The sequence below is a fragment of the Brachionichthys hirsutus genome, chromosome 23 (assembly GCF_040956055.1).
Source record: "Brachionichthys hirsutus isolate HB-005 chromosome 23, CSIRO-AGI_Bhir_v1, whole genome shotgun sequence".
NCBI lineage: Eukaryota > Metazoa > Chordata > Actinopteri > Lophiiformes > Brachionichthyidae > Brachionichthys > Brachionichthys hirsutus.
In genome coordinates this window covers 6,056,151-6,068,775 of record NC_090919.1, presented here as the reverse complement: position 1 = coordinate 6,068,775, position 12,625 = coordinate 6,056,151, and the positions used below count along the sequence as shown (strand labels likewise).

At 42.5% G+C, this 12,625-nt stretch overlaps 1 protein-coding gene across 1 annotated transcript; it reads left to right on the top strand.

Moving 5' to 3' along the window:
* The first annotated feature begins 591 nt into the window (after positions 1-591).
* On the top strand, positions 592-9,485 carry slc1a1 (solute carrier family 1 member 1). The gene is made up of 12 exons (XM_068756004.1): positions 592-691; positions 3,542-3,682; positions 3,852-3,944; positions 4,505-4,619; positions 5,228-5,270; positions 5,391-5,486; positions 5,871-6,055; positions 6,858-6,965; positions 8,150-8,272; positions 8,351-8,545; positions 9,020-9,154; positions 9,245-9,485. Exons 1-12 carry the CDS (start codon positions 592-594, stop codon positions 9,483-9,485), a joined length of 1,575 nt encoding a protein of 524 aa, XP_068612105.1.
* The last annotated feature ends 3,140 nt before the right edge of the window (positions 9,486-12,625 follow it).

Below are 12,625 nucleotides of genomic sequence, written 5' to 3'. Positions count from 1 at the left end.
ATGTATTAGATTATGCTGCATTATATTAGGCTGTATTAGATTAGGCTGTATTAGTGGTATAGAGTCATTTCTTCTTCATCCATTCATGAGAATTGTTTTACTGTCCATTTCTAGGAATGTTTTGTGGACAGAATCTCCACCGGTCTTTATAGCTGTACAATGTTGAGGAGTTCATGATTGAACCTTCATTTCCGGGAGAATTGCTACTTTAATATTCCTAAATGTAACATTTAGGAATATTATAGTTTATGGAACGGAACTGCTCAAGGTTGAGGTTAGATTAAAATTATTCTTAAATATTTTTTTGAATGCATGAATGTTGCTGTTCATCCTCTGCTTTAAACACAAGCTGGTGTCACGAGAATATGTGAGGCACCTTGTGTGGGGGAAGGGTGACTCCCTCCCTCCCATCTCTCTCTCTCTCTCTCTCTCTCTCTCCTATCACACCATCACTGGCCACCATCAGCGTCTGGCAGCAAAGTGTCTCCACATTCTTTGCATCAGCTGCACCTGACATCCCAACCGCGGGAGTCTTTTGTGTCTCAAATTGGGCCATTGTTGTCCTTCCCTTCTTGAAGGAGAAGCAGCAGCATGGACGTGATGGGCAAACGAGAGCGGCGAGCCGTGACTTGTAAAGGCTTGTTGAGGAGGAACTGGCTCCTGATTGCCACGATTTCATCGGTGCTGCTCGGTATGTGGAAGCCCCTTAATGTCTGCTGCTGTCGCCGAGCGCTTTCATCTTCACTGACACCATTTTTGCCTTCATGCCTTTTTTTCTGCCTGTAAGTCTCCATCACCTCCCGCCGTGCCTTTTTCCATTCAGCCTCGATTTCAGCTGCTGTCACCGGTGAAATAAATCAGCTTCTTGTGCCACTGCTGCGCCACTCCAGAGGCAACACCATAAATTGAGATGTTTGTTTAAAAAAATGCATTTTATATTTAAAGTAATGACATGGCGTAGCGTGTCTGTCCTCTCATTGAGTGTCTGGACGTGTCTCAGGCAAACGTGACCAGACTAAAGGGAACCGCTGATGCTGAGGGGTCCCGGCGCTGGACAGCTGTCTGTGCATTAAGACCTTTCAGCAGGTGGTTTAAATAAAAAGGCTTGAAACGGCTCAAAGCTACTAAAAATCATGCATGACTAAGAATCAGTCTAATATACAGTAATACCTAATATACAGTAATACAATGTCTAATATAGAGTAATACAATAATACCTAATATACAGTAATACAATGTCTAATATAGAGTAATACAATAATACCTAATATACAGTAATACAATGTCTAATATAGAGTAATACAATAATACCTAATATACAGTAATACCTTGACATAGGAGTATAATTCCTTCCTGGACCGAGCTCCTTACTCAAATTACTCTCATGTCAAATCGATTTTTCAGATATAAAATAACTGAAATAAATTTAATCTGGACCAAAACGATTTTACCTGACCTAAAAAGTTCAATTTTAAAACATTACCGCTACTTTTCCCCCCTCATTAAAATAAAGTGGTGCTTCGGCTGGGCTGTGAGTTTTAATTGACACATGCATGAATACAATTAGAATTTGAGACACCAAACATTTACCAACATAAAATATATTCGTGAGTGATTTCCTTTTTGACACATTCTAAAGTGGTAAGCTTGGAGCAGTAGGGCGGCTGTTTGCTGGTTGCCGTAGTTACAACATATTTGTTATTGCTGGATCGTTTTCTAGAATCAGTAAAGGTGCATTTCTCTGGTTCACAAACGTTTTTAACCAATAAAGTAAATGACATATATATGATCCTCTCACACACCAAACTAACAAACAAGGAAAAGTCCAAAAGGTTCTCTGTCTACGTAATGCAGACAGAGAAACTCCAGCCATGATAAAGTCCTTCTTTCCCACCTCGGAGACGATTTGAGTTGTTCTTCAGTTGCTTTATTCCGGAGTTATTCCTCTTTCCTGTCTGCCTTGAAGTTAAATTACCGGAACTTGGTAACTGATTTCTGGTTTTTGTTTATGGAATTTTTGCTTTTGTAGAAAAACTCAGGATGAAATCTTCCCCTGAAAAGCGCCCCTTCGTCCTTAAAACTCAGACTATGAACATTCCCCCTTGTTTGACCAGGAAATGGACAAATTCTGCTCACATCAAGGGCGGTTCAGTCGCCCGACTGGTTACTCATCAGACTTATGACTCATACCAGTTAAATTTCAACTAAGAAGGTTTGTAATGTCGATCATTGGCTTCCTAGATAAACACGGTGAGAAGATACCAAGACTGATTTCACAATATTAGCAAAAGCATATAATGCAGTGAGAAAATTATTTTGAGTCAAGACATCTTTATCATTTTCATGTCATCATCTGACAACCTTGTAGAAATTTTGTCCTTTTCTATATGGAATATGCAATTTTGTGGAGTCAGAAGCCTCCCCAGGAAATTGCATGTATAGCATAGCATAGCATATCATAGCATAGCTAGCATCCACACCCGGCTCCCGAGGTACTTCAGACTGTCTGCCTGGAGTGTTGCTCTTAAATTGAGGTGTGGCCAGGAACCTTTCTGGTGTTTTACCATCTTGAGACAGCTGATCCAAATAAATCATTGACCTAAAGTGAATCTCTGCACATTAAAAGGACACTTCATACAGATAGTACGATGTGTTCATTGTACCTCAAAGTACAAGATCAGAATGCAAACACACCTTCGGCGAGGCCTAAAAACAGATATGTAAGCAGGTAATGGGGAAACCTAAGCCCAAAGAAACAGGAACATAGAACAGACGAGGAATGTTAAAAAAATAAACATAAACATTAAGCCACAAGCAAAATGATTCGCTCTGAAGGGGAACCCACAAACTCTGAAAAGAATAGCACAAAGTCCTGGAAGAACTCAGAGGAAGGAAGAAATATCTGAACACAGGTGCGAAAAATCAAGAAGAAGCAAACAAAAGAACAGGAAATGACCTGAATAGACAAAGGGCTGGGACACACCCTTCAACCTCAGAGCTCCCTCACAATGTGGCGGCGTTGGGCACAAAGGTCAAAGTGCACGTGATGCTTTGATTGATCGGTGTGTTTATGGCCTCCAAACAGTTTACTGTAATATCAGTGTTTCACAAGCAGCTTTACTGGAGGTCTGCTAATCGTGATAACGCAGACGGCGATATGAAGCGCAGTGATAAAACAATTAAACGGGATTGTACCTGGGTAGGATAAACCATCACACACACACACACACAGATGAACGCTCACTGACCGCTGAAAACAGGGCGTCGTCGACGTATGACAACAATTGGTTCCGGGGTTTTTTCTCGCCCTGTAATGTCACAACAGCGTCCAATGAACAAATTCTGCATATCCAACATTATCATTACCAGCAGGAATGCTCCACATGCTAACAAATGCTACCACATGTAGCATTTGTTAGCACGTGGAGCATTTGTTCTTCCATGGGGTCCACACAAGAAAATACACCAAAGAAGACACGTAATCGATTCCGAAAACAAGAAAACGGAGACCTGATGTGTCTTCTGTCTCCTGGTCTCTCAGGGATCTGCTTGGGTGTTGTGGTCAGAGAGTACGCGTCGCTATCCAACCTCCACAAGCAATACTTCGGCTTCCCAGGAGAGATCCTCATGCGAATGCTGAAACTCATCATCCTCCCGCTCATCATTTCGAGCATGATCACAGGTAAACACCAGTAAAAATGATTTCTTAGTTTGTTTGTTTTTTATTAGATCAAACAAACATCTGTCGTAACTCTTGGGTGCTGAGCCCCCCCCAAAGGTCTGACCATACCCAACCCGAAATACTTTTATTTATTTCGATTTTCAGTAAGTACTGTACATTTTCTTCGCAGGTGTCGCAGCCTTGGACTCTGAGGTATCAGGAAAAATAGGTCTACGTGCTATTATTTTTTATTTCTCAACAACAATCATTGCAGTTATTCTGGGTGAGTTACTTACCCCCCCGGGTAGTTCCTTACTTTTCAAGTTGTACATAACATAGAAATCCTCCTGTTGTTTTATTGTTTATTTTTTATTTTATTTAGATTTTTTTTATTATTTAATTTAGATTTTTTTATTATTTTATTTAGATTTTTTTTTCATTTTGGAAATTAAATAAGACTGTAAAACCTTTGCATCCAAACATATACGTGTGCTGCAATATAAAAAAAACACAGGAAATGCGTTTTTTAATGCTTGCATTGAGTTATTCATATACAAATACACAATTGTTATTTCTGCTATAGTGAAGCAGCAGTAACACGTCCTTAAATAATGACTTGAATAGAAAACGAGACCCATGTAAGTTTATTTTTTGTGCACACAGTCAAAGAGTTGTAAAATCGTCTGAAGTAATTTACTTGCTGTGACATTCAACCTCCCGCACGTTCACGCGCCCACAATGCATTGCAGATGCTATAATTGTCCACGGTGCAGCCCTAATCTAAGCCGTTGGGCCACGCCGTTGATGTTGCATATTGTTATCACAGCATGGGGATGTTTGCAGGCATTATTTTGGTGATGACCATCAAACCAGGAGTCTCTCAGACAGCCGAAAACATCGACAGAACCGGAGTCACCCCCAATGTCTCAACAGCTGACACGCTCTTGGACCTCGTCAGGTGAGTCGAACAACAGGCATGTAGAATTCACTCAGTCAGGTGAGGAGTGGAACCTTCCATGATAGTCTAAAGTCGTTTCCACACCTGACCAAGCGGACTCGGGTTCGAGTGGGGAGCTGGAAGCCGCAACATTGTTGCATTTATCGCTTGTTTTGGTTCTGCTTTCTGTTTTCTAAAGCGAACCGAACTTTCTGAGCAGCATCGCGTGGTTGAAAGGGGCGCTGGCCAATTGGACAAAGTAGGATGGGAAGCCCCTCCCTCTCCCACGTTTGTTTTGGTTTGGAGTGCGCACTGTACTTCCTCTACCCTAGATGCATCTGGTCCTGTGTTTGGTCCGGTGAGCTTTCACACTGCAAGCGAACCAAACCAGGGTTCCCTTGCAAGCGAACCAAGACCCACGTTTTCAGGCGGACCAGAGTTCGGATGAGCTTTCACACATGCCCAAACAAAGCGGACCATCCGAGGAAGCGAACTCTGGTCCATTTAAAGGGAACCAAACTGCTCCGGTGTGAAAGCGACATAACAGTTAAAGTGTGACTTGGTCAACAAGAACAGAAAGTCCGGAATGTCTCCTGGATATAATCAGTCATGTCTTTTGTCTTCAACAGAAACATGTTTCCAGAAAATCTGGTGCAGGCTTGTTTTCAACAGGTAAGACTCGTCATTCATTCCTTTACCGCTGATTGAATCCACACGAGGGTCTGGTGACTCTGTAGTGTGCGGTAAGGGGAACTTCTCTGATGCCGTTAAATGTAACTAATTACATCGTAGTACAAGACCACGCGCAAAGAGCTGGAGCCTCCAAAAGATGCTGCAAACACAACAGCAGTTCCTGCTCTGTCGACTACGATCATGGCAGTGGTCGAGGTGAGTATCCCGTTACTCTGATCAATTCGGGGCCGGGGGAGTCGAGACCGTATAACTTTTGTGGAACAAGTAACGCTATACTTGCAACAGGATGTTCTGTTGCACGCGTCCATTACCTGTTGAAGTTGTGGTCTTTACTTAACAACACTGTGTCCTTGTTCACCTGCTGCACCTGACGTTTCCTGTATCTGTGTCTGGCAGCCAGCGTTAAAACGAAATGCACCAGAAGACTCAGTAATGAGTACTAAGTGTCCGCGGATCAGCGGGTTGTGATCCCGGGGACAACATTTGCACAGCTCATCAATGGGTCTTTGAGATAGTGAATGTATTTGTGAGAGCAGCTTCCTGGTTAACTGAATGAATCCTTGTGCACTCTCTTGGCAGAATATAACCAAAGAATATAAGATCGTTGGGACGTACTCGGAGGGGATCAACATTCTGGGGCTGATTGTCTTCTGCGTTGTGTTTGGCCTCGTCATTGGGAAAATGGGCGAAAAGGGTCGGATCCTGCTGGAATTCTTTGATGCCTTGAATGAAGCAACCATGAAACTGGTCCATATCATCATGTGGTACGTATAACCGAGGAACAGGTTGGAGTGTCCAGGACGTAACAAAGCACATAATTCACCTGCCTTGAAAAGGTAATGCTGCCTTTAAAAAAAAAAAAGGGGATTCTGGGAAAAAAAAACAAGCAGCAAATCAAGGTCCATTTACTAGCGTTTTCAAAGTTGTTGTTTTTTACAGTTGTATTTTCGCAACATGGTTACAATGCATGACACTTAATATTTTATTCAGATCGCGTTTAGCTATTTTGAACTGCGTGGCGTTTTTACTAACTGCAGTCCTAGCTTTACGGTTTACCGGCGTCTCATAGAGCAGGCGTCCACTTCCTGGAAAGTAGGTAGCTGCATGCCCAGGTCCCAGCTGTCTGCACGTTCGACTGAAGCGGGACTGAGTTTGTGGCGCAGTGAGCAGCGCTGTTGCCTCACAGCAAGAAGGTCACAGGTCCAACCCCCTCCCTAATCCAACTTGAGACCCTTCTGTAAGGAGTCTGCATGTTCTCCCCGTGTCTGTGTGGGTTCTCCAGCCTCCTCCCACCTGGAAAGTAGCATCTCTGCTATAGCATGCTAAGATGCATCTCTCCTTAGTGGCCAATGTTAAATTGTACAATCGGCAAATGCTTCATGAGCAGGTGGTGCCTCGCCTTTTATGGTATTCTTTGAGAAAACTTTTTTTGCAAACAGTTTAAATTTTGATTTAACTATAGTTACTCTATAAAATGACTTCAATTATTAGGCCATATTAATATTGACATGCAGGATCGATTTTACACTAATTAGTCAGTCAATCATAAGTTGAAATGTTTTCCAGCTACATGCCAGTTGGGATCCTGTTCCTAATTGCCGCTAAGATCATTGAGGTGGAAGACTGGGAAATCTTCAAGAAGCTGGGTCTCTACATCGTGACGGTGCTGAGTGGGTAAGATGTGCCTCCTCTACAGTCCAGGATTTATGCTTAGCATTTGCACCGATTCCCCCACCTGTGGGGCAGTAAAAGCCCAGCGCTGTGCAGCCGCTGATAAGGGCCAAGGACATTTAAAACTGCTCAAGCTGCAGATGCTGTAATGGAAGCTTTGCTCCTGCCTGTGAATCTCGGTGGCACCGTCACAGTCAGCGCAGTAAAGTAAAGTCCTGTCATGGGGTCAGTTCAAGGCTCTGAAAGCTGCTGTGGCGACACAAGCACACGACAGTCTCATCTTATTGTCATTATACGAGAGGAGATTTCTGTTTGATGGATTACGTAGACGGACGGAGTTTAAATGAGCAGCCGAAAAAGGCTTTAAACTCAAAACCCCCAACTTTAATACGTCTGTTCAAGTTAGTTAGTACCCGATATCTCTAAAGACATGATCGATCCATCTGTCTATCCATCTATCTATCCATCTATCCATCTATTATATATCTATCTATTATTTCCTTCTTCAATTCAACAGTTGTTCTCACTGCTTTCCTGATGATGAATATATTTATTAGATAGAATGTTGGAGTACAAGTACAGTCACACAGTAGCATGTATTACACTACAAGTACAGTCACACAGTAGCATGTATTACAGTACAAGTACAGTCAAACATCCTGTCTATAAGAGGAGCATTTCAAAAAATCCCTGTGGTCTTGATTCCGTTGAAAGTCCTTAGTACATAAATCATCGACATGTAACAATACAAATAAAACTAATATTAAATTAAAGCTGCGTGCAGCCTTGAGCGGTTCCTCGAACCTGGCGCACGTTGGGGTATACGCTTATTCGCAATCCACGAATATCAGACACACCCGTACGTCCTCTGGACGTGACTCTGATGAAGTGTGTCAAGTTTGGGACTGATTGGACAATGTATGCTCCTGTTCCCGTAGGTGGCGCTAAGACTATCACAGTCAATAGCATGTACTTGTGTTTTGCATTCCTCAAAAGTTCCACCCAGGGTGCCCAACCTGATGATGTGCTAAATGCTATTAAATTAGCTCCTGCTGATCACACGACAACACGTGTGTTCAAACGCTGCAGTGATTTTGGTGCATAAAAGTGAAGCTATTGAACGCGTGTCTTCGCTCGCCGAGCCCTGAGTTAAAGTCTCGTGTAATATTTTCTGTTTTCTCCCCTAGTCTTGCCATCCATTCCATCATCTGTTTGCCACTCATCTTCTTCATCATCGTGAGGAAGAACCCATACACATTCACACTGGGAATGACTCAGGCCCTGCTGACGGCACTCATGATCTCCTCCAGGTCAGGAACAAATGATGGATTTATTCTTTAAACACATGAAAACTCGTGTTATGTCACAATGAGCCTTTTGCCGTCCAGCTCTGCCACCCTGCCCGTCACCTTTCGATGTGCCGAGGAGAACAATCGCATCGACAAAAGGATCACCCGCTTTGTCCTCCCGGTGGGTGCAACCATAAACATGGATGGCACGGCGCTCTATGAAGCAGTGGCTGCCATCTTCATCGCCCAGCTGAACAACTACGATCTGAACGTGGGCCAGATTGTTACTATCAGGTAAATTATGGGACGGCAAAATGAAGCTAAGACTGTAAAGTGCTAATTTCATTCTGCTGTTGAAATATGTTGTTGATTCTGAACATTTAGGAACCTCTTGAACAATCAGGGACCTCTTGAATGTTCAGGAACCTCTTGAATGTTCAGGAACCTCTTGAATGTTCAGGGACTCTTGAATGTTCAGGGACTCTTGAATATTCAGGGGCTCTTAAATGTTTAGGAACATATTGAATGTTCGGGAACCTCTTGAATGTTCGGGAACCTCTTGAATGTTCAGGGACCTCTTGAATGTTCAGGGACCTCTTGAATGTTCGGGAACCTCTTGAATGTTCAGGGACCTCTTGAATGTTAGGGAACCTCTTGGATGTTCAGTGAATGTGGGGCATTAGAATAACAAGCGCTGCACTTTGTGCTACTTCACACACACATCTGCTCCCGTGTGTCACCTCTCATGAAAATTTTTCTTTTTTTCAGTATAACAGCAACAATTGCCAGCATTGGAGCAGCAGGAGTTCCCAATGCTGGGCTTGTTACCATGGTGATAGTATTAACAGCTGTTGGATTGCCAGCCAGTGATGTCACGCTGATAGTGGCTGTGGACTGGCTGCTGTGAGTTTACCAGCAGACATGTTTCTTACTAAACTGTTTCAGCTCTAGATAAATGTGATGCCGCATTAATGACCTCAACTGGGCTTTCAGGGACCGGTTCCGCACCATGGTCAATGTTCTAGGAGATGCCTATGGAGCAGGAATTGTCCAGAAACTATCAAAGAGGGAGCTGGAGAGGATGGATCTGACATCAGACGTTGACGTCACCAACCCCTTCGCTCTGGAAGCCACTTTGGATGATGAAGAATGCGAGAAGAAATCCTACGTGAATGGAGGCTTCACCGTCGACAAGACGGACGCAATTTCCTTCACGGAGACCTCGCAGTTTTAACCTGCGGTTGATTTGGAGGAGGAGAGAAGGCGCCACACTGCTACGGAGGTTAAACCGAAACGGCTCCATCATGTGTCAGCGCCGTGATGAGAGGGAAACGATCCAGCCAAACCCACACAAGCTCATCCAAGACGATCAACCTTCATGTTGGACACTTCCAACCATGACTAGATTAAAGTGCTTCCTTCTTCTACACAAAGTGTGCCAAGATTTTTCTTTTGAACAAGATTTTGTTCTGTGTGTGTGTGTGTGTGCGTGTGCATTGGCCCAGTTAGCCGTTGACATGTCAATGGAAAGAGTAAAAGCAAAGCGTCAGTCCTGCTTCATCAGATTGTCTGAATGTGTAAATTATCTTTTTTGTTATCATCCATGTACAATAATGCACTGCTTGTATATCTAATTGTATATTTAAACTTTGCCAAACATTTGAAAATGTTTTCCGCGAAGTTGCATGAAGCAAGAAATGCTCATTACTGGCTGCACACGGATCCCCCCCCCCCCCCCCCCCCCAATTGTTAACAAAGGCTTATGATGTCATCGAACACTGTGAAACTTGAGTGCATTTTTCAGATGTATTGATTTATTGCAGAGTATAATAAACATAAATACTGCGTATATGTAGGACATTGCAGTAGTACCATCATTAGTTAGGATCTCAATTTGTTGAGTTACTCCTTTGAAAAAAGTCTGAACACTGACAAGTACAAGTAGTTTCATTTCCCAAGGAATTAAAACTCAAATGTTTGAAAATCCAGTTTTCTTTCTTTCTTACAGATTCTTACACAATCTTTTCAAATTCCTAATTCTAATTATTCGAGATTCAATAGTCCTTTTTTGACAATTGCAATTTTTCTAACATTTCTCCGCTAAAACATATTCTCATGAAGTCATAACTATGACTTCATGATAATTCTCATAATATGACTTTTCCTCATAAGTGAAATCTTGAAAAAAATGAATCGTGCCTTCTTGTAGGTATAATTGTGACTTTTTCTGAATTACACATTTTCTCATAACATTTTGACTTCATTCTAAAAACCAAAAACATTGAGCAGAAAACGTCGTATTTATTCAATGACTTTAATGTTTTGTATCACATAGTATCAAGAGCATGTTTTCTAGAATCTATATTCATAATGAGGTAACTAAATACTTTTACTCAGTTGTTTTATCAGGTTGTGGAGAAAAACGTCATTGCCAAATGAGTTATGGCAGGATGTTGTACTCTGAGTTTCATTTGATGTTGGAGGTCAAAAGGTCACCAATAAAATAATATCAATTCCGGCTTACTGTGGCTCCCGGGATAAAAGCGTCAATACAACGTTTTTAGATCAGGACAAATAGACAAGACTAAAACTACTCGCTTGGAAGATATTGTCCTATCAGAAAATAAACTGTGGCTCACTTGCTCGAACACTTTGTGGAAGGTTGGTGGTTCAATCCCCGGCCCCTGCCTTCCAACTACCGTGTGGCTCTATGGCACATTTAGATTTAGCATTTTCGTCTGAATTTGCTCTTTTCGATTTTTAACCGTATTGAACGCGTCATGTTTCCGGATCGATTAAAGGACTTTTATGCCGGAAACTCTCGTCTTTACAAGCAACAAATTCTGCTAAAGTGGACGAGCTGAACTGGGCAGGTTCAAATGGAAATGAACATTTTCTAAATTTAAACAGCAAAATTATGAAATCTATATTTTTGAAGATGGATTAGCTGAAGCTGATCAGAGTTTAGGGAATGCCCAGAAGATATCGATCAGTCAGTGGGCTCTGATGTCATACCTTGCAAACATTACATCATCGAACTAAAATAAATAAAAGAGAAAGAAGAACTCGCCTTCCGACTGCGTGTTTGAAATGACAGGAGCCGAAGCTCTTTCTGTGTTCCTCGTCTCTCCATCCTCCCACCGCGGTTTCCCATGGCGCCCTTCTCATAGTGCAGGGCCAGAACCCCCAGAATGCCTCAGACCCCTCGGACAAAACGCCCACAGGAACCCTTCACGCAGAAAGACCTTTGATCAAATTGACTTTCACAAAGGCCTGAGTCGCCGTAATGGAGCCGCGTCTCAGCAGCCGCTCAGCCGTAGATCGTAATGTTCCTGATAGATCTGGTATTAAGGGCTCAGGCCCCCGGGGGGGGGGGGGGGGGGGGCAGCCATTCCTCTGATATATGGCAGAGGCTTGTGCGGCGCTGCATCGCTACAGACACAATTAGCTTTTTACTGGACCGGTGGATTCATCTGAGGACATTGAGGGACACGTCCATTTGTCTTCATACTACTGTGTATCCAGACAGTCATAGAGCAAATCAATGAGTTTTGATTTTGGAATATTTCTTTTAATGTGAAACATTCAACTGGAAAAGCACTCCGAAAGCACAAACCTCCACCAAGCCGCTCAATCATTCATTCATCTTTCATCCCTTAATCCGTGACCAGATCGCGGGTCGTATCCCAGCCGTGCACGGTCGAGGTTCTATTGTTCTTGGTGTCTTTATTCACCAACATGAAAAGTCAAAGTGAATCAGAGTTGATGTATTTTTAAATGATTCTTGAATCCATAAATGGGTTTAATGTTAACATGTAATATTTATTCCTGACCTCATTATGGATCAGAACCAGAAAACATGTTTCATGATGGTCCATATCGGACCTCTTTATGACTGGGATTCTTTTGTGAGTGAATTGAATGCATATTTTACATTTTTTTTTGAAAAAGCCTCCATTATCAGTAAATAATCAGTAAATCAGTAAATATATTTGTAACGTGGCAGTATCTGCAATCCGGATCCGATCCGGATGAAATTCAGTGGTGAGATAGAGACCCCCCCCCCCCCCTACATGAGAGTGTCAAACTGCATAAGCATCGGTCAATAATCAACGGACATATTGAGGAAAAAATCTGAAGCTACATTGGCTGCATTGTTAACGAAAATTGTGATCATGTGATCCAGAATCCAGGATCTCTTCTGGATTATCGCCAACATTTTATCATCTGTTCGTGGAAACATTCCCAACATTTCCCGAAACTTTCAAAGTCCGTCTGTAACCTTTTGCGTCATCTTGCTAAAAGACGGACAAACAAACCAACGGCGGAGAAAACGGCCGAGGAAATGACAAAATAATGTGAATGCATAGTCAG

Coding starts and splice junctions, on each gene's coding strand:
- slc1a1 (XM_068756004.1), top strand. CDS start 592: ATGGACGTGATGGGCAAACGAGAGCGGCGAGCCGTGACTTGTAAAGGC. Junction 4,620..5,227: donor ACGCTCTTGGACCTCGTCAG/GTGAGTCGAACA, acceptor TGTCTTCAACAG/AAACATGTTTCCAGAAAATC. Junction 9,155..9,244: donor GTGGCTGTGGACTGGCTGCT/GTGAGTTTACCA, acceptor CTGGGCTTTCAG/GGACCGGTTCCGCACCATGG.